Source organism: Chionomys nivalis, chromosome 20 (genome assembly GCF_950005125.1).
Source record: "Chionomys nivalis chromosome 20, mChiNiv1.1, whole genome shotgun sequence".
NCBI lineage: Eukaryota > Metazoa > Chordata > Mammalia > Rodentia > Cricetidae > Chionomys > Chionomys nivalis.
Genome location: NC_080105.1, coordinates 55,158,139 through 55,179,659, shown reverse-complemented (window position 1 = coordinate 55,179,659; position 21,521 = coordinate 55,158,139). Strand labels below are relative to the sequence as shown.

The 21,521-nt window shown below is 47.6% G+C and overlaps 1 protein-coding gene across 4 annotated transcripts in view; it reads left to right on the top strand.

The window, feature by feature from the left end:
• Tmco3 (transmembrane and coiled-coil domains 3) overlaps window positions 1-21,521 on the top strand; it is a 38,607-nt gene that overhangs the window by 3,253 nt on the left and 13,833 nt on the right. For 2 of the 4 annotated variants that reach the window (XM_057752825.1, XM_057752821.1), the window contains exons 2-8: window positions 2,870-3,028; window positions 3,854-4,369; window positions 4,936-5,115; window positions 6,376-6,567; window positions 7,470-7,598; window positions 10,987-11,079; window positions 17,672-17,858. In XM_057752825.1, coding sequence (XP_057608808.1) covers window positions 3,926-4,369; window positions 4,936-5,115; window positions 6,376-6,567; window positions 7,470-7,598; window positions 10,987-11,079; window positions 17,672-17,858 — 1,225 coding nt within the window. In that variant the 5' untranslated portion in view covers window positions 2,870-3,028; window positions 3,854-3,925. Of the gene's footprint in view, window positions 1-1,424; window positions 1,454-2,869; window positions 3,029-3,853; window positions 4,370-4,935; window positions 5,116-6,375; window positions 6,568-7,469; window positions 7,599-10,986; window positions 11,080-17,671; window positions 17,859-21,521 lie in introns of those variants that run through there. The other 2 variants (XM_057752823.1, XM_057752824.1) reach the window with 2 other exon arrangements.

Sequence of the window (21,521 nt, the reverse complement as noted above, 5' to 3'; positions counted from 1 at the left end):
GTCTCTGGTGGAGCTACATGGCTTCTCCTGACTCTACCTTCTTTCTCCCAGCGTTCAGTTTAGTGTCCCGTCCTGCGCCCCCCCCACTCCTCCCCCCTGCCGCTAAGTTCTGCCTTGCTATAGGTCCAAAACAGGAAGCGCATTGTGAGCAACTTCCAAAACTGTAGAATTGACAGAGACAATTGACAGAGACATCTCACTGCCTGGGCAGTCACCCAAAGTTCTCCTGTACCGTTGAGGCATCCATCTTCAGCCTATAGGCCCATAGTATCCAGCAGACTTTTTTTTTTTTTTTTTTTTTTTTTTTTTTTTTTTTTGGTTTTTTTGAGACAGGGTTTCTCTGTGGCTTTGGAGCCTCCAGCAGACTTTTCTACAAAGCAGGAAATTTCAAAGACAGTTCCACCTATATTGGCAGTTTGTCAGTCATTTTCTTCTGTGTCCTGCAGATTGTCTGGCAGACTATTTCATGAAGCACGAACCCTGAAGGATCATCTCACCTTTAGGCAAGTTCAGCAGTCATTTCTCTGTAGGTCCTGCATATCCAGTTCATACAGCATAACATCAAGCAGTCCAGGCAAGAGCAGTTTCTTGTTCAAATGGCTAACCAACTCCATAAGGAGCCTCTTCGATGCCCATCTTCCCCTTTAAGTAATTGGTGCTGCCAGGAGCAGACATATCTCATTGTCATGAAAAGTCCTAAGTTATTAAAACATTTTAAATGTTTAGGTTGTTTCCAGGTTCTGGCTATGACGAGCAAAGCTGCTATGAACATAGTTGAGCACGTGGTATTACTGGGTCTTGAGGAAGGTTGTTTCCTAGTTTTCTGAGAAATTGCCACATTGACATCCAAAGGGGTTGTACCAGTTTGCATTCCCACCAGCAATGCAGAAGTGTTCCCTTTTCCCCACAACCTCTCCAGCATAAGTTGCCATCAGTGGTTTTTTATCTTGGCCATTCTTACAGGTGTAAGATGGAATCTCAGAGTTGTTTTGATTTGCATTTCTCTGATGACTAAAGATGCTGAACATTTCCTTAAGTGTCTTTTAGCCATTTTAGAGTCCTCTGTTGAGAGTTCTCTGTTTAGGTCTGTACTCCATTTTTTATTGGATTATGTGATCTTTTGGTGTCCAATTTCTTGAGTTCTTTGTATATTTTGGAGATCAGACCTCTGTCTGATGTGGGTTAGTGAAGATCTTTTCCCGTTCTGTAGGCTGTCGTTTTGTCTTGTTGACTGGGTCCTTTGCTTTACAGTTTCAGGAGGTCCCATTTATTAATTTCCACCTCAATTTTAAGACTAAGAAGAAAATTAGGTGAAGTAGATCCTTCACTTGTTCTGTCTAGGAGCAGCATTTTGCCCTCTGGGCTGTATACTAGCAGGAAGTTGTCAGCAGTCACATTTGGGATGTTGTTCAGAGTGCCTGCTGTGGAGAGTGGCTCAGCTGTCGAGCCCCAGGTGAGTGTGTGTATAAGCATCTTTGCCCTCGTCTGTTCAGGCCTGTCTAGCTCTAGGGAGTCCCTCCTACTCCTTTTAGCAGCCATTGCCACCGCCTCCTGCTCCTAATGCTAAGGACCACTCATCCACGCGGCCTTCCTGCCATGCTGTCATTTTGAGAACACTAGGTGGACTTTACAGCGTTTTGCCTTTGGGGGATCTCTCCAGTCAGTGTTGTGATCTATCCAAGCTGTTGTATGTGGCTGTTCAGTATTGCAGAAAACCAGAGAGTCTTTCCGTTTTATTATTGTCATTATTGCTTTTGGGGGAAAATGTGTTCTTCTTATGTAACCCCGGCTGGCCTCAGACTTTCTATGTAGTTCACAGTGACCTTGAGCTCCTGGCTTTTCTGCCTTAGTTCAGCTTCCTGAGTATTGGGATTGCAAGTGTACACCATCCCACCTGCCATCAAAATGTCTTCTTAAGCAATTAAAAATAGCAACATACTAAAAATGTTTACTAATTTACTAAATTTTAGAAAATACTATATAAAATATATAGGATCTTGTAGGCAGATTTGAAGGTAAAATAAAATGAACTTAGGAAAAAGGTGCCATATTTTATGGGTGTCTAGATAATTTCAATCATGTTTATGTTATAAGTATCTTTTATGAAAAATATTCCTGTTTGCACAACTGAATCCTCAAAAAGTTGTTATAAAAATTAACTCTCTCCTGTATGAACTAGAAGATGACTGATTTCAGGGGCCTGGTTGGGGAAGGAAGCAGAAATGATTGTAATATGCCCTTCTCACACACACTGTCTTCTGAGGCGTGAGATCGATAAACTAGTCACATATGGAGATCTTGATGTGTGGGGGACGATGAGTGACCGGAAGCGAAAACGAAGGATCCCAAGTCCCTGCCCTAGTTCTGGAGAAGCCCCATGTGCCCTTGTAAAGCGGGACTACGCCCCTTGGGAGCAGGAGGAGGGCAGCAGGAAGCATAGAGGTAACAGATCCGGTTTATTGCCATGTAGGAGGAAATAGTCAGTTTGCTTGTGAGTTGATCACCCGGGTGGGTAAAGCTGTGTTGATACTGGCACAGAGTAAAGCTACCAAGCAGTGAGTTCTTTCTCCTTGCGTCTCTAGCCAGCCTGAGCAGCCAGACTGCTCAAGCCCTGCTGAAGCCTGACAGTTGGCTTTCAGCCACAACGTGGTCTTTTCTTGGTGATTTCGATTGTTTGATTAGCTAAAATCATCTGAGAGAAGGAAGCCTCAATTAAGAAAATGTCTCAGTTGTACAAACATTAATATTTTTCTGTGGGCATAAGTCCTTGTGATCAGGGTCCATGTCCAGCAGGTTCCATGGATGACTCTTAGAGTTTTAACTCACGGGACCTGTCTAATCTTTGTTTCTGATTTGGTCTGTTTTTCAGCCTCCAAGGTCATTCCTTCTCAGGGACTGTTACTGAGCACTGCAGCCACTAGCTTCTAAGACACTGCTGTCACCTGCCTCGGGCAGCGTCTTCTTGTCGTCTCAGCTGCAGCTGGCTCCAAGACCTCCCCACGCCCCCAAGCGAGACATCAGAAACCAGGTTCTCTGGGGTTTTTTTTTGTGTGTGTGTGTGGTTTTTTTTTTTTTTTTTGCCAAACACTGATATGTGGTGTTATTCTCCCTTCAGAGGAAAGGAGGATGAGCCTGAGTCTCAGTGGTGGAAAAGGTTTGAGCCTTTGGTCAAGTCCTAGAGTTCCAGGAGCATCAGACTCTGGAATGTCTGCTTTATTAACTACGGCTGACCTGGGAAAACTGACAATACTCCCCAAGGCTCTGGGAAGGGAACAGTGGCCGAGCGTGCCACTCAGCACCTCCAAAGACAGTGGCTTCCCATGTGATGGGAAAGTTGATTTTTTTCTTCTGCTTTTTTTTTTCTGAGACAGGGTTTCTCTCTGTAGTCCTGGCTGTCCTGGAACTCACTCTGTAGACCAGACTGGCCTTGAATTCACAAAGCTCCCCCTGCTTCCGCCTCCTGAGTTCCGGGATCAAAGGCATGCAGCACCACCGCCCAGCAACATGTGGTTCCTCTTGAGTGGACAGGTTCTGTCTATCACACGTGCCAGTTTATGAAGCTGTATGATTTACTTACTGCTCTAGTTGTTGGCTTGTTTCGAGACAAGACATTCTGTGGTGTAGACTGGCCTTGAGCTCCCAGCTGAATCTTCTTTTTCCCTTTCCTCCATGCTGGGATTACAGGCGTGTGACATTACTGCCTTGCGGGACTGTGTTTTCAGCTTTTAAAGTCTTCTCTAAAGTCGAGGAAACTCCTTCACTCACCACTTATGGCGCTTTAACATTCAGTGTTTGGTTGTAATCTGAATACAATAGTTCAGAGGTTGATGTAACGTCTTATCTGTTTTTTCAGCTGAGAATGTCCGTGTAAGATGCAAGCTGGATGTAGCAAAAGGCCCTGCACCCCGCCCCTCGTCCTTGGACCATGAAGGTCCTGGATGAGAGCCTCTTCTGGATGCTGCTTCCGTTCTTTCACTTGATAGCCAGCGCTGCCGAGCACGAGGAGGTTGCGAAGCATGCCATCAAGTTACATCGCGGGAAGGGGGCCACCGCCACCCAGAGGAAGCAGTGGGTCCTGGACAGCTGCCGGAGGCTCACTGGGCTCCTGCGGCAGAAGAACGTCGTGCTGAACAAACTGAAGAGCGCCATCCGAGCGGTGGAGAAGGACGCCACGCTCTCGGGGGAGGAGAAGCTCTTCCAGGTGCACACTTTTGAGATCTTCCAGAAAGAACTGAATGAGAGTGAGAACTCTGTCTTCCAGGCCATCTATGGATTGCAGAGAGCCCTGCAGGGGGATTACAGAGATGTGGTCAACATGAAGGAGAGCAGCAAGCAACGGCTGGAGGCTTTGAGGGAGGCTGCCATTAAGGTCAGCTTCCAATCTGGGGGGAACCTGCCCTGTCTAGGGATCTGGCAGGGATGGGAGTTTGGGGTGGGGCTACCTGGAGGGAGACTTTCTCACAGCCCTGTTTGCGCCATCATTGCTTCCAGAAGGCACCTACCCATGTCATGGAAATCTTAGTGCTCAGCTCAGACTGACTGGTATTGGATTGTATGCTACCTGTAAACTCAGAAAGTAGCTAAATATCTGTGTATGGCACTACGATGCTTGCGGTGTTGCTGTGCTCAGAACATGGTTTTCTGTTAGCAGAGGACCTCCATGGGTGATGAGCAAGCCTGCTTAGGATGCTTCTTTGCTGTTTTCTTGTTGCTTGCCCTGCATGTTTTTTTTTGCTATAAGCTCAGTGTATAGATATGAGCAGGTAAGAATGTTTGACTCCCTCTGCTGGTCAGAGTTAGAGTTGCACCTGTACAGATGGCCCCTTGACCTAGAAAACTTTTAGGTCTAATCCAGATCAGAGCCCTTAGTGGACATGAGGAAGTCATAGCCTGGTGTAAACCCTCACCACATCTTCAATTCTTACAAATCGTTAGGAAGAGACAGAGTATGTGGAACTCCTTGCTGCAGAAAAACACCAAGTGGAAGCCCTTAAAAACATGCAACATCAAAACAAGAGTCTATCCATGCTCGACGAGATTCTTGAAGACGTGAGGAAAGCTGCGGACCGTTTGGAGGAGGAGATAGAGGAGCATGCCTTTGACGACAATAAATCAGTAAGCAGCACTCCAGGGTGACTTCTCCGCCTGCTAAGCCGTTATGATCTCATGGGCCCTGGCATGCTCAAGATGGTCACATGTGTGTCTTCGGGAAGCTGAGGATGAGAGGGCACACCAAAACACCTCTGTGCCACATCGGAATTCGTGTGGCATGTCCTCAGAAGTGAGCTAGCTAGCCTGCTTTCTCTTGTAACAAATGCAATCACTCCCGTATGAATGACTTGTCTCAGGCACTAGCTTTACCACTCAGCTTGGGTCGGGGCTCTAGACTCGGGATTTGGGGTGGTTGAGTTTTTCGTGCTTATCTACTGGGGCATCTGTTAAATTCTGCAAAAGACAGGTTTATAGTAGAAATAGGATTTAGGCTTCTCATTTGTCCGATGTTGAGATTGTAAGGGAAAATTCATACTGATGCCAAGAATTGTGGGTCTTGGGGAACCTATAAATGGTTATGGGCTGAAAACAAATCAGAGTTAATGCGGGTGTGTGGGGAGAATAGAAAACAGGGAGGGAAAGGGGCGCTTAGTTCATTCTGGGTTCGGAGAAGAGCTCTAAGGTTTTTCTAGAGCTGCAAATATTTGGAAGAATATACCATAAATCAAGGAAAGTGGATGCTTGGAAGTAGCATAAGTCCTAATATTTTTACCTCTAAATTCTTTAGTTGAAAAATTCCCTAATTCTGGCTAATGGATGTTATTGGGTTTGTTTGGTTGGTTGGTTTGTTGGAAGTATTGCATATTGAAGCCAGGGCTGTGCACATTGCTAGAAAAGTACCATACCACTGGATTATACACCCAGTGCCGTGCCCCTGGATCACACACCCAGTGCCATACTCCTGGATCACACACCCAGTGCCGTACCCTGGATCACACACCCAGTGCCGTACCCTGGATCACACACCCAGTGCCGTGCCCCTGGATCACACACCCAGTGCCGTACCCTGGATCACACACCCAGTGCCGTACCCTGGATTACACGTCTGGCCTTCTTCTCACTTTTATTTATTGTGAGATGGAATCTTGCCAACTTGCCTGTGCCCCCCCTTGAATTCACTCAGGAGTCCAGGTAGTTCTTGAACAAAATCCTTGCGCCTCCCTGCACAAGATGGGATTACAGGTCCTGGCTCCAGACTTAGCATCACTGATCTCTTTGTCACAGGACACTAAAATATTTCAGTTACTCTTTCAGTCTTGTATTCTTGAACTGCTGATGTGAAAGCCCTTAATTCTAATTGTATAATATTGGTTATGCTTCCAGGTCAAGGGAGTCAACTTTGAGGCGGTTCTGAGAGTGGAGGAAGAGGAGGCCAGTTCCAAGCAGAACATCACAAAGCGGGAAGTGGAGGATGGCCTGGGCCTCAGCATGCTTATCGATTCTCAGAACAACCAGTATATTCTGACCAAACCCCGGGATTCCACTATCCCACGTGCGGACCACCACTTCATAAAGGCAAGCCGTAGCCATCAGCCTGGGGCTGGCCAGCGAGGTTGAGCCGTCTCCTGCCTCAGACCGGATGCCAACCTTCTCGCTGTCAGAGGCTCCACCTGATCACTCACCTGCTCTCTGAGAAGCCTTCCTTGTCTTCTTTTCTTTTGTTGAGATGGGCTGTCACTATGAAGCCTGGGCTGGCCTGGAGCAGTTTGGCCTGAGTTCTCACCAGGCCTCCTGCCTTAGCCTCCCAAGTGCTAGGATTACAGGCAGACAGCACCACATTTGAGTTTTAAGCAGCCTCTCTTGTTGGACAGACAAGACAGGATGCCCAGGGACTCTGCCCAGCTGCTAATTCTTCCTGCAGAGAACCAGCCCAAGGCAGGTGTTGCTGTCCGTGGTTATGACTGAATTGTCCTAGACCTGATTCCCCAGCTGACATTATCAGTTCCCTCCATGGAGGTTGGGGGCCCTCTGGAAAGTTCTCTTCCCCTCCTCTTGTGATGAATAAATAATTTCTATGAAATATTGGAGGCTGGATAAATACCCCACCCCAAGTCTCACTCACCTGGGGGCTTCAGCACCATGCTGGATCTTACTGTATCACTTACTGAGTAGTGAGAAATCCAAGGTATCATGAATTAACATGTGAGCTCTTAGGGCCCTGGGGCCAGAACACTCAATGGGATTCAAGTGTTCTTGGATCCTAGAATGTTTTTAGAGTGCTTGAACAAACAGACCAACCAGTTCAGAATTGAACTTCATCTCTTAGAGCACAGTTTAGGGTTCTCAGCGTCTGTGTGAGACATCAGGAGTGAGAGCTCGCCCTCTGACTCTCATCGCTTGGTTTGTATTCTTGCGGGATGAGATGCCCTCTCGCAGCCAACCACTCTGTGTTGATTATTGTTTTCTTTCTGTCTTAGGACATTGTGACCATAGGGATGCTGTCCTTACCTTGTGGCTGGCTGTGTACAACAATAGGCTTGCCTACGATGTTTGGGTATATAATCTGTGGTGTGCTTCTGGGGCCTTCAGGACTAAACAGTATTAAGGTAAGAATAATTCTCACTGTTTTAGTGTCTAATAAGGTACATGAAACAGATCTGGGCTCAAGTCAGTGAAGATACCACTCTAAGATGTCTTTGATGCTTACTTTAATCCATGGGAATACTGCGTTTCTTGGGGCAAGAGGACTTTATGACAGGCTGTCTGTCTCTTTAAATTATGCTAACATTAAAAATTGCATTTCTGGTGATATGATGGCCTGGGTTGTCCAGACCAACATTCAGACAATAAATCAACTGGAAATGTTGATCTCAGTGAATTTTATGCAGTTCCTGTGATTTGGGGAGATGGCTGAAGTCCCGGTCTCAAGCGTCAGTAGACCTGAAGCCGTCTCAGGAGCAGGGTGACGATCCCTGTCATAAGGAAATAAACACACTTCCGGCAGGAAAGAAAGGGTTCCTGGTCATTTTTGAGTACGTCACTTAAGTATACTTGGTGGTGGTGGTGGAGTGACAGTGGGAAGAGGCTGCTCAGAGTGGGCGCTGTCAGTTTATTGTGAGGGAACAGTCCAGGAGAGAACAGGACCAGCCTCAGAACCCTCCTCATTTCACTAAGACACCCGGAGAGAGTGGAAGGACGCAGTGCGCAGGGCCCCGTGGGGCTCTCTGGTCCACAGTTCTCAGGAAGGACGCAGTGCAGTGCGCAGGGCCCCGTGGGGCTCTCTGGTCCACAGTTCTCAGGAAGGACGCAGTGCAGTGCGCAGGGCCCCGTGGGGCGCTCTGGTCCACAGTTCTCAGGAAGGACGCAGTGCAGTGCGCAGGGCCCCGTGGGGCTCTCTGGTCCACAGTTCTCAGGAAGGACGCAGTGCAGTGCGCAGGGCCCTGTGGGGCTCTCTGGTCCACAGTTCTCAGGAAGGACGCAGTGCAGTGCGCAGGGCCCTGTGGGGCTCTCTGGTCCACAGTTCTCAGGAAGGACGCAGTGCAGTGCGCAGGGCCCTGTGGGGCGCTCTAGTCCACAGTTCTCAGGAAGGATGCAGTGCAGTGTGCAGGGCCCTGGGGGGCTCTCTAGTCCACAGTTCTCAGGAAGGACGCAGTGCAGTGCGCAGGGCCCTGTGGGGCTCTCTGGTCCACAGTTCTCAGGAAGGACGCAGTGCAGTGCGCAGGGCCCCGTGGGGCGCTCTAGTCCACAGTTCTCAGGAAGGTCGCAGTGCAGTGCGCAGGGCCCCGTGGGGCGCTCTAGTCCACAGTTCTCAGGAAGGACGCAGTGCAGTGCGCAGGGCCCTGTGGGGCTCTCTGGTCCACAGTTCTCAGGAAGGACGCAGTGCAGTGCGCAGGGCCCTGTGGGGCTCTCTAGTCCACAGTTCTCAGGAAGGACGCAGTGCAGTGCGCAGGGCCCTGTGGGGCGCTCTAGTCCACAGTTCTCAGGAAGGATGCAGTGCAGTGTGCAGGGCCCTGGGGGGCTCTCTAGTCCACAGTTCTCAGGAAGGACGCAGTGCAGTGCGCAGGGCCCTGTGGGGCGCTCTAGTCCACAGTTCTCAGGAAGGATGCAGTGCAGTGTGCAGGGCCCTGGGGGGCTCTCTGGTCCACAGTTCTCAGGAAGGACGCAGTGCAGTGTGCAGGGCCCTGTGGGGCGCTCTGGTCCACAGTTCTCAGGAAGGTCGCAGTGCAGTGCGCAGGGCCCCGTGGGGCGCTCTAGTCCACAGTTCTCAGGAAGGTCGCAGTGCAGTGCGCAGGGCCCCGTGGGGCGCTCTAGTCCACAGTTCTCAGGAAGGACGCAGTGCAGTGCGCAGGGCCTTGTGGGGCGCTCTAGTCCACAGTTGTTTGTGTTTTTATTTTTTTTTTTTTGGTTTTTCGAGACAGAGTTTCTCTGTGACTTTGGAGACTGTCCTGGAACTAGCTCTTGTAGACCAGGCTGGTCTCGAACTCACAGATATCCGCCTGTCTCTGCCTCCCGAGGTCGGAAGAGCTCAGTGATTTCAGGCTGAAGACTGATCTGAACAGTAAATGATCTTTGGCCAGGAAAAGGGCTGTCTGTCTGCCTAGCCTGCTCAGACTCCGAGCCTGCTGCCTTCTAGGAAAAAAGTAACCTGATGTGGTGGAGGTAGCCTTCCGTCCCGGGAGGGTCTCAAAGGCTTCACAGCATAGTGAGCTGTGCTCCAGGTTCATATTCTGCCCAAATGTTTCCACCGACTTAAAACAGTATAGTAAGATCGAGAAAATCCCTCTGCCTCATCCCTTTCCCATCCAGAGTGTCGAGGGTAAAAGCAAGCACACAGGAGCAGAGATCTCTTACAAACTGCCAGGTCAGAGTAACTGGGCCACACAACACCTGCGTACTGAGGGTACTCAATTACCTGTACCACAGGAAGGTGATGTGATTCTGAGTAAAGATCCAAGAGCATCCTAGCTAAAAGTAGGGCGTGGTCAGCAGGACCAGACCAGTAACGTTTCCCTCTAGGAGCTTGATAGGCTTTCATTGTTGAGAAATGGAGATTTAAGTGTATTCTTTTGGCATCGTATCGATGATCTGACCCAGAAAAGGGAAGGGAAATAAAAAGAAAATAAGAGCAAAGGAAGCATAAAAACAAGAAGATGTCAAGGAAGTAACATCTGGCTGAACCGTAAGTGGAAAGAGAGACTTGATGGCGTACAGACAAGAGCATTGTGAACGAGTGCGGTAAACGTAGCGCAGTAAGACAGGCTGAAGGCGAAGGTGTAGATAAACACGGAGCAGGGCTGCTGCAAACTTGGTTCATGCTGGGTTCAGGACGGCATGGGGACTCAGGAACACTGTCCCAACCACATGAACACCTTAAAAAATTAAAACTTAAATATATCATCCTGTTTCTTTTCGTTTAGTATGACAGTATTAAAAACAACTGACAAATGAGCCAAGAAAGAGAGACACCAGATTACATAACAGAATCTCTGGGATGTGGCCAAATGGGGAAAATTCACTTCACGAGAAAAACTTCCCTACTTAGACATGCTCATATCCAAACAAGTCAGGGTGAATTGGTCTTAAACTCTGCCTGTTGCTTGTCTGTGTGTGTGTGTGTGTGTGCGCGCGCACGCGCGCACATGTGTTGAGAAAAGGAGTAGCAAAGACAGAAGTGACCATGTATTCGAAAGTCAGTGAACCCCACAGCTGCTTCTCAATAGAAACTATAATGAAAATAAATATTTCTCTAGCAAATCGAGAAAGTGTATGCATGTGCGTGTGTGTGTATGTATGCGTGCATGTACCAGCACAGGCAGGAAGTAAAAAAGATCTCAGATATAAGGGAAATTCACATAATTCACTTAAAAAAATGTTTGTTTGGGTTTTTTTGGTGGGGGTGGAGGGCTGGGGAATATCCTCTATAATCACATGTGTTCTTTTGTTAATATGTGCCAAGCAAAGAAAGCATCCAATAATAAGCTTCCTTGTTCTCAGTCCATTGTACAGGTGGAGACACTGGGAGAATTCGGGGTCTTCTTTGCCCTGTTCCTTGTTGGCTTAGAGTTTTCTCCGGAAAAGCTGAGGAAGGTAAGGACCCAGCCCTCTGCCGTTGCCTGGGGGCAGCTATGTTTACTTACTTTTTTTTAAACTCACATGGAGTCTGCTTGGCTATTAAGTGTCTGGTTTTTTTTTTAACTAATTTCTTAAAAATAATAGTTAAGAATAAGTGAATTTTAATTTAGTTTGATACTTTTTTAAGATAATAAATTTGAAAATGTCAAAACTTAGTGAGTGGGATGAATTTTCACGTGGCTTTGTACGGGTCGCTCTAGGGAAATGTGAAACCGAGGGTGAAATATGATAGAGACTTAATACGCAGTGTATTCTCTAGAAGAACGTTCCTAAGATGGAAAATGAATTAGAGATTTTTCTTTTACCTCAAAAATAAGGGAAATAACTTCTTTCTGTTGTTGTTGTTTTGTTTTTTTCAAGACAAGGTTTCTGTGTATAACAGTCCTGGCTGTCCTGGAACTTACTCTGTAGCCCAGGCTGGTCTTGAACTCACTGAGATTTGCCTGCCTCTACCTATTAATGGTGTGCGCCACCACAGCCTGGATTGAGGGGGGGCAGGGAATAACTTCTTAAAAATTGAAGGTGTTAGGGAATAAAACGAGAACTATTGGAGACCTGGTTTGGTGCTCCATATCCCCAGTTCTAGTATTTAGAAAGTGGAGATTCCTAGCCTTGTTGGCCAGTTAGTTTACCCTAATCATCCCCCAGGACAGGGAAAGACCCTGTCTCCAACAGGTGGTCAGACAGTACAATGACCAAGCATGTGTCCCCTGTTCACTGCACGTATGTGCTGTGCACGTACACACACACATTTGCTGCCTCTCCCTCCTCCCACCTTGCACACCCATATGCACACAAATCTACCAACAAAGGAGTTTTAACTCCTCATGTTTAAGAAATGTTGGAGGTAGGTATGGTGGCACCTAACCTAATCCCAGCGCTCGGGACACAGGAGCAGGTGGATCTCCATGAGTTCAAGGCTAGCCCGCTCTACACAGTAAGTCCCAGGCCAGTTAGGACCACATAGTGAGACCCTGTCTCAAAACAACAAGAAAAATAAACAAAACAGGACAGCTGGGGACTGGTGCAATGGTGCAGCATGTACAAGGGATTGCCACCAACCCTGACCACCAGTATTTAATCTCCAGGACCCACACTGTGGAAAGAGAAGATCAGCTCCTGCAAGGTGTCCTCCAACCCACCTAGGCAGCCTGTGGCACTTCCCCACAAATCAGTACATGTTAGAAGATGCTGTAAATGATCTGAATAAGTAATGGCTAATGAGCAGCCTAACTGCCTGATGGAACGTTAGGTAGCCATGAAACACTAGAGTATAGAAACAAGGAAAATGTTTGTTATGGCACTCACCCTCAGCAAAACTAGGGGCTGGCGAGATGGCTCAGTGGTTAAAGAGATGGCTCAGTGGTTAAAGCAATGGCTCAGTGGTTAAAGAGATGGCTCAGTGGTTAAAGCGATGGCTCAGTGGTTAAAGCGATGGCTCAGTGGTTAAAGTGATGGCTCAGTGGCTGAAGCAATGGCCTTTGAAAGGGTTCCAGCCTGGGTTGCATACAGTCAGAAGTGATATGGAAAGAAAGCATATTACACAATAGCAGTGTAAAGAGGCAAGCACACACAGGAGACAACAGGGGACAGCCATGGTTGCACCCTTATCTGTTTTTCAAATTTTCTATAGCACTTAAAAAAAAAAAACAGACACATTTATTTTTGGAGGCTTTTTAAAAATCTATTTTGTTCATATTTGCTCCCTCCCCCATCTCCTCCCATATCTACCTCCACTCCCCTAACCCACAACTTTGTGTCTCTCTCTCTCGTTTTTATTCTTTGAGAGGTTCAAGTTCATATAATACATTTTGATCATATTCAGGCCCCCAACTCTTCCCAGATCTGCCTGCCCAAATTGGGTCTGTTTTATTTTTTAACCTGTAAATACAAATTTATGCTCCCCAAATATCCTGGGATGTATGGTCTTCAGATGGAGCATGGTCATCTTATAAGGGACTGCAGTCTTAGAAAAAGCCATCTCTCCCTCTCCCAGCAGTGAGCTGTTGCCATCTGTGCCGTAGCTAGGGGTGTGATTGTGTGCCTGTCTCCATGCTGGGATTTTATCTGGCTCGGGCTTGTATCCGTTTTGTGCCTGCTGTGACAGTTGCGGTGTCAAGATCTTTCTTTGTAGCCATCCACTGCCTCTGGCTCTTACACTCTTTGACACTTCCTTCTAAGGTGGTCCCTGAGCCTTGGGAAAGGAACATGTATACATGTTCCCTTTAGGGCTCTGCAGAGACTGCACTCTGCAGTCTCTCATTCTCTGCGCTTTGGCCAGTCGTGGGTCTCTGCATTACTAACCATCTCCCGCATATAGAATATGCTCAGGTGGTCTGAGTCATTAGGAGTCAGTTTAATGCTGTGTTCATTTACCAGAACAGCGGTGCTAGGTCCCCCTCTGGAGCCTATGTCCCATCAGGCCATAAGTTCTTGGCTCAGTGATGGTGCCAAGTTTGGGTTTCACCTTATGGATCGGGGCTTGCATCCAAGCAGGAGGTGGTTGGTTACTCCCTTAATGTTTATGCCACTATTGCACCAGTGGGCATGTCTTGCCAAGCCAGTCACTGCTGTGGCTTGCATGACTGACAGCTGATTATGATTAATCATTCCTTTTTTCTTCCAGTAGCCTGCACGGCACCTTGCAGGGCTGTGAAAGGGTTTTTGCTGCTGTTGTTGCTGAGATTCCCCTAGACTCTTGATAGAACCTGATATTCACTATGTAGCCCAGGGTTGCCTTAACATTGTGGCAATCGGGGCTGGAGAGATGGCTCAGTGGTTAAGAGCATTGCCTGCTCTTCCAAAGGTCCTGAGTTCAATTCCCAGCAACCACATGGTGGCTCACAACCATCTGTAAAGAGGTCTGGCGCCCTCTTCTGGCCTTCAGGCATATACACAGACAAAATATTGTATACATACTAAATAAATATTTAAAAAAAAAAAAAACATTGTGGCAATCCTCCTGTCTCTGCCTCCTGTGTACTGGAATTACAAATGTGTTCACCACTCCTAGCTGTCTGCTTTTCTTTCTTTCTTTCTTTCTTTCTTTCTTTCTTTCTTTCTTTCTTTCTTTCTTTCTTCCTTCCTTCCTTCCTTCCTTCCTTCCTTCCTTCCTTCCTTCCTTCCTTCCTTCCTTCCTTTCTTTTTTTAAACTTTGCTGAAAGCTCTGTTAATCTGTCTTATCTCACCGCCTGCTCCTTCTGAGGAGTCCTGAGCTGTTAGTGCCGTCTTCCAGGGACTCTGTCTGATCTCACCACCTGCATCTTCTGAGGAGTTCTGAGCTGTTAGTGCCGTCTTCCAGGGAATCTGTCTGATCTCAACACCTGCTTCTTCTGAGGAGTTCTGAGCTGTTAGTGCTGTCTTCCAGGGAATCTGTCTGATCTCACCGCCTGCTTCTTCTGAGGAGTTCTGAGCTGTGTTAGTGCCATCTTCCAGGGAATCTGTCTGATCTCACCGCCTGCTTCTTCTGAGGAGTTCTGAGCTGTGTTAGTGCCATCTTCCAGGGAATCTGTCTGATCTCACCACCTGCTTCTTCTGAGGAGTTCTGAGCTGTTAGTGCTGTCTTCCAGGGACTCTGTCTGATCTCACTGCTTGCATCTTCTGAGGAGTTCTGAGCTGTTAGTGCCATCTTGCAGGGACTTTGGTCTCTTCATGTGCTTCTGACATCCTAAACCACAGATGTTAATTTCTAAACTTAAAGTTCAAAGAAAATTAACCATTTTTCTAGATCCTAAATTTTAAAAAAGGCCCCATTTTTTCTATGCATTCTCTTGAGGAACATGGGGTAGGGAGGGAATAAGCTTGGGTAGAGGGATTTCTGGGGTGCTCAGCCATGTTAGCGTAAGCCAGGTCCAGCCATCACAGGTGCCATCTTGGGCAGGCTTCATGGGAACACGTGCCCTCTGTTTCCAAGTACACTGGCTCGTCTGGGATTGTATAATTAAAGACATTCAGTGCAAACAGTGCAATTCATGGAAAGCAAGGCAGGTAAAGTTCTGTTCCTCTATAACGAGCCACAAGACCTTCCGCAGGAGAATTTTGTTAATGTTTCCCCTGGTTTCCATAATTAAATTTGTGTCTGTAGTGCCCAACGGTCATGGTGAGAGACGTTCTGTGACATTGCTAGCATCGTGGCTGTGAGCACTGTAAAGGCAGCTTGTGGTTGGTAGAAAACATCTGATAGTGTTTTCCGAAATGGTAGCAGTTGCTGGACACCCTCTGGGGACTCTGAATCCTCAGATTAGAAACAGCCAGAGTTCCTGGGGTCTGGAAGAGCTTCCTAGTATGACAGAGAATGCAGTCTCCCTACCTTGAGTGCCCATCCCTGCTCAATGCTTAGTCTGGGTTCTTGAACCTGCCAGGACCTTTCTCACTTTCCTGCTTTGAAATCGACTTAAATTGTTCTCTTTGTTCTGAGACACTGGTCTAACTGTAGTTAGGGCTGGCCTTGACCTCAGATCCTCCTACTTCACCCTCCCTAGTGCTGGGATTACAGGCTCGTGCTACTGACCCCTTTGAACCAACCGTTGTTCATTTTTATCTTCAGTTCATCAGTTACTACTTCTCTTCAAATAAATTATGAATCATGGGGAGCCAGAGTTGTTTTCTTCTCTTATCTTCTGCTCTCCTAGCAGGTTCTTGCTGTGCACCCGTGGTGTTCAGCCCCTTTGCAGCTGTGGGCATGGTGCATTAAGCCCCACTGTATTGCTTGACTTTAGGGTTTCAGAAGGATGTGCCTTGAAGAAAGAGAAACCTGTCTGGGGATTAGAGCTATTGTGGGAAGTTTGCCAATCTGAGCTTCCTAATTCCTCTTTGCAGGAATCATCTGGGGATAAAGCCCACATGGTCTGACCCAGGGTGAGCTGTAGGCTGCATTTCAAATGCATTCTGGGCCCCATGCTAACTGGAAACGGAACATCTGACTGACCCCACTTGTACCTGAGCTGTGCCCCCCTTGGTCCCACCCCCCCACCCCCATTCCATGTGCCGGAGAAGTGCTGGAGATGGTCTCCTCTCACAGGGATCCCAGAGTCCTTCTGTCTCAGAGATCATTGAGTCTCACTGTTCCTCCTTCCAGATGTGGAAATGAAGCTGTAGAGTGTGTCCCTGAGTTCATGGCTAGTGATTGACAGATGCAGTCTTCAACTCCAGGCCATTTTGGAAGCCAGCTCAGCAGTTCAGCCTCATGAATTCAGGGCAGTTACTCCTGTGAGCACGGTTGGCAGTTTTTGGGCTTTTTGTTTTGTTTCGTTTTGTTTTTTAAACAGTCTTACCAACCCTCAAACGGCCTGGAGTGCCTCTGTTCGTGGCAGGAGTGTTAAGAAGGGAGTTTGCTCCAGAGCACCACTGTGCCTGCCAAGTACAGGATTAGAGAGAAAGGGCCTCTGGGCATCTGGAACCAGCCTCCGTGGGGCTGCCCATCCCTACCCATAACTGGGCATTGTGGGCGCTCAGTCGAGTGCTCAGGTGACAGGAGTTGGAAATCTCAGTCCCTAACTTTGGAGCATCTCCACCTTCCTGTTTCCAGAAGAATGAAATTGTTACCCAGCAGTAGAGCAGGGATGCAAAGGTCCCAGGCTGCAGAGCATCCACAGGAGAGCATAGGAGGCTAGCCCTGTAGAAAACCTCTGTTGGCTTCTGCCTCACGGCTCCACAGGGCAGAGACAGATGGATCTCTGACTTCAAGGCCAGTACAGAGTGAATTCCAGGACAGCCAAGGCTACGCACAGAAATCTTGTCTCAAAAAACAAACAGTGTTTATACATATACTAGAGGGAACAGAGAAGTTACATGTATAAATGACCCATAGTCCGTGTTTCATATTGTGGGTTCTGCATACATGGACTCAGCCAACTCAAAATGAACATATTTAGAAACAGGTATTCCTATATTGAATATACAATAGGTTTGTTTTGTCATTAATTCCCTAATTAATATAATATAAATATTTTGCATAGCCTTTATATTGTATTGAGACTTATAAGTCATCTAGAGATAACTTAAAATCTACAGGAAGGCATAAGTATTGCTCCTTTTTAATAGGAAGATTTGAGCAGAGTTGGAGAAATGGCTCAGTGGTTAAGAGCACTGGCTGCTCTTCCAGAGGACCTAGGCTCATTTCTCAGCACCCACATGGCAGCTCACAAGCTTCTGTAATTCCATTCTCAGGGGACCTGACACGCTCTTCTGGGCTCCATGGGCATCAGACATGAATACGGTGCATTGACAAACATGCAGACAAAATTCCCATACACATAAAAGTAAATAAATAAAATTTTAAAATAAAAGACTTAAGCATCAGAGGATTTCAGTATCTTGTATTTGGTGGGGGTAAGGGAGCTATAACCAATCTCCAGGGATACTGTGAGATGCTTGTACTTAGCGTCTGTGCCTGAGTGCATTGCAACCTGGCTTATGTGTTTACTATGTTTGAATATATGGGTTGTGAGTTCCTTTTTTCCTGAAATATCAGTTCTCCGCTCTGACCCTAGTTCAGAGATGGGCTCTTGTCTCTGGAGTGTGCATGAATCTGTGTGTTCTTTTTAAGGTGTGGAGGATATCCTTACAAGGACCTTGTTACATGACACTACTGATGATTGCCTTTGGCTTATGGTGGGGACACCTTCTGCGGATCAGACCCACCCAGAGTGTCTTCATTTCCACCTGTTTGTCCTTATCAAGCACACCCCTGGTGTCCAGGTTCCTCATGGGCAGTACCCGAGGCGATAAAGAAGGTAGGTAAGCAGCACATTCTAAGTATGTATGTAGCTAATGTTCGTGTGCAGACTCGTGACTGGAGGCCTGCGAGGACGAACTGTGAGCCCTCCTTCACAGGACTGTTCAGCTGTTAGTGGCTCCTCAGGTACATGTTCAGCCCTTCGAGGGGCTATTCTGCTGCTGACGTCAGCTTCTGCTGGGTTAAAAGGAGCACCCATTGCCTGCTCATGTGCTTGTCATGGCTAGAGAGCTAGAAAGAAACCAGACCAGGACCAGAAGACCACATAGCTCCAGCACAGTGTGTGGAGCCTATGGAGGTGGTAGCTTATGAAGTGGCCCGTGTTCTTGTTGTTCTGTTTAGTTGTGGCAGCACGAGGCGCTCACACAATTGGTGAATTTTTCTGTGAGACCAGAGCCTTTCAGCAGTGACAAAACCACAAGCTCCCGTTCTCGGCTCGGTTTGTTCTCTGTGTGTGTGAACTGTGGTCCTCTCTGAGTCGCTGCTTGGGGTGGTGAGACCAGAGCAGCATGGAGCAGTCACAAGAGGCCTTGGAGTCAAGCTCCACGTCTCTGGCAGCGGTAAAGTTTTCACATATACTTGTTCACGGGGACATCCGTGTTTGCTTCTTACTTACTTAGTTACTTCGTGAGTAAATCATGAGGCCAGAATGCCATGGTAACTTCACTTGATGCCTTAAACACATCTGGATTAGAGAGGAACTGAAAAAAAAAAAAAAGACATGGTTAATCCTCTAGTGAGATTCCAACTGCTATGCTGGGCACAGGGACTGATGTGGGGCAGTGCGTGGAGCTGCCCCCCAGCTCTAAGCCGGGCAGAGCTCTGCAGTCCCATTGGAACTGTCCCCAACAGTCACAGTGTGACCTGGGGGTAAGGGGCTTCTCACTGGTGAAAGAGAAAACAGTAGATCCTGCGAGGCCTGTGGGTGTGGCACTTCCTCGGGCGACGCATTCTTGCTGTTTCTACCATAGTGGCCACATCTGTGGGAATCCAGCAGTCAGGTCCAGTATCCCTGTGGATATCATCCCAGGTATCACTGGGATACAGAGCTAGGGACGCAGGCAGAGAAGGCAGGGCAAGCGATGAAGTACTTCTGACTGGTGGCCTGCATGTGAAGAAATCTGGTTCTAGGAAGGACAGCTGTCAGCCTCTGTCCATGAGTCCCTCCTTCACAAGAATGTTCACTAGACCATACTGGGCACAGTCGAGTGCCTGAGAATCTAAACAAAGGTGTCACGTCTGTAATTAGATCACATTCCAAAAGCTTAGAACAGGCAAGAAACCTTTAGATGCAGGAGAGATGGAAAGTCCTACCTGTGTGTAGGGGAAGCTGCAAAAAGTGGCTGGTGGTTTTCCAGACCTGGAGGAAGACAGGAAGCTTGGGTTTGAAGTACATCTCTAAAACTGAATGGGAAAAATTGAAGTTTGCCCTAGTCACGTCATCCCTAGTCCAAGGAGGTCTCAACACTCAACAGAAGAGACAAGTGGCTCAATAGCACGTGCCTTCTCCATACCACGAAGTCACGTCAGAAGAAGGAGCATCTGCCACTGCCTGGGAGAACAGGTCACAGATGCAGACATGCGACCGAGGGCCGGGCTGGTGATGCATTTTCTAACATCCTCGTATCCTACACTATAGGGCTGGGTAGCATGCCAGGGAAACAGTGAGGAGCATGAGATTTGCAGACCTGGATTACTGGGGACTGCTTAGAAAGGAGGCTGGTTTTGCTTCGTTTTAAAGTTCACAAAGGTCACACCAAAACCATAGAAAAGGTCAAAGGACGTGCCGCTGTTGGTTCGTTTGACAGGAATCCTGATACCCTGAGGACTGTAGACTATGGCAGGCAGTTTATAGTTAATGTGTTGGAAAAGTGGTACCCCTGCACTGTCATGAGATTTGATGGAGGAAGAGGGGCCACGACTGGGAATATAGCTCCATTGGTAGAGTGCTTGCCTAGAATACATGTGAACTAGGCAGAGTTGATTGGGCCTGTAATCCCTACACTTGGGCGGGAGAGGCAGGGGGATCACAAGCTCAAGATCAAGTTGGTGTAGTGTTGTCCACATGCTCGAAGGTGGTGGTCTGAACCTCAGGCCTGAAATTTTTGAGCCTGTACAATCAGAGCCTGAGATTTTTGAAGACATGGCTGTGTACTTCACAGAGCAGGAACTGGCCAGCTTGACACTTAATCAGGAGGCCGTGTACAAGACTGTGGTGCTTGAGAACTTTCCACATGTGGCTTTACTGGGGTACCTCGCAAAAGTAAGACAATATGTCCAACTGACTGCCGACGCAGAGTCGTCCAGGGTGAAGGCCTTTCTCTAGTCAGCTGTGCTGGAAGACGGATGAAGTAGGCAAGGTCAGAGCCATGTCACTGCTGTCAAGTGCGGTGTTTTCTGTCGTCCTGCGTATTTCCATCCAAGTAGATGTATTATTGCTTGTGGTTTATTAACTTTGTGCATTATAATGTGCAAAGCAGAAAAAAAGTTCAAGATCATTTTCAGCCACGTAGGCCAGCCTGGGCTAAAGATCTTGTCTTCTTTTTTTAAGTTTTAATGTATAGTAGTAATAAGATATACAAGAAATTTTGGAGATAAATCTCTCAAAAGGTGTATGTTACCCTTGAATAAGGAAAAAAACATACTGCAGTATTCCTGAAGATTTGTCTGTGGTCATGGATAAGAGATGTTATTTCTCCTTGTTTGTAAACTCACAGCTATTCTAACAAAGAATCTGCCAGCATTTTCATGGGAGTTGGCAAAAGGAACTTCAGATTCATTAGAGGCCAAGAGGCAGGAATGGCTCTTGAGGACTGAGTGAGGAGAGGCTGGGGAGATGGTTCAGTGAGTAAGAGCATCTGCTGTTCTAGCAGAGGACTGGGATTCGGTTCTCAGCACCTACATAGCAGCTCATACATGCCCTTCTCTTTAGCTTCAGTTCCAGGGCATCCAGTGACCTCTTCAGGCTTCCTAGGGTGCTGTGTGCACAGGGCACAGATACATATACACAGGCAAGCCACTCACACACAGAAACATAATAAAAACATTTGAAAACTATTGAGTAAAGAGCCCTCCAGATGACAGGACTCCCTGTGGCTGTGACAAGGTAGTAGAGCCTTGCCACAAGCACGTGTGGAACTGAACAGCCGGCCTAGGTCCTGCAGGTACGTCGGGGGAATTGGGGAGTCACTGGTGAGAGCAGCTGCCCTGTTGGAAAGAATGGAACCAGAACCCTACCCTGACCTGGAAAAAACTAGCTCACATGACTCAGCAGCAGCACACGAGGGGCGGAGCTTGAGAGCTACTGAAGGGGAGAGAGGCCATACTCCAGAGACCCATTACCGTAGTGTCCACTCCCTAAAGTAAAAAATGCTGACCCCAAAGGAAGACACTGAGAGCTGTGAGCACAGTAAAACATAGACTGGGCATGGCGGTGCACACCTTTACTGCCAGCACTCGGGAGGCAGAGGCAGGTGGGTCTCTGAGAGTTCGAGGCCAGCCTGGTCTACAGAGCGAGTCCCATGACAGCCAGGGCTACACAGAGGAACCCTGTTGCAAAACCCCCAAATAAATAATAAATGAGCACAGGCCAGGGAAGACTTTGGCTTACTCTGCAAAGTACAGTTTGTTTTAGTTACCCTCCTTGTTGCTGTGGCAGAAA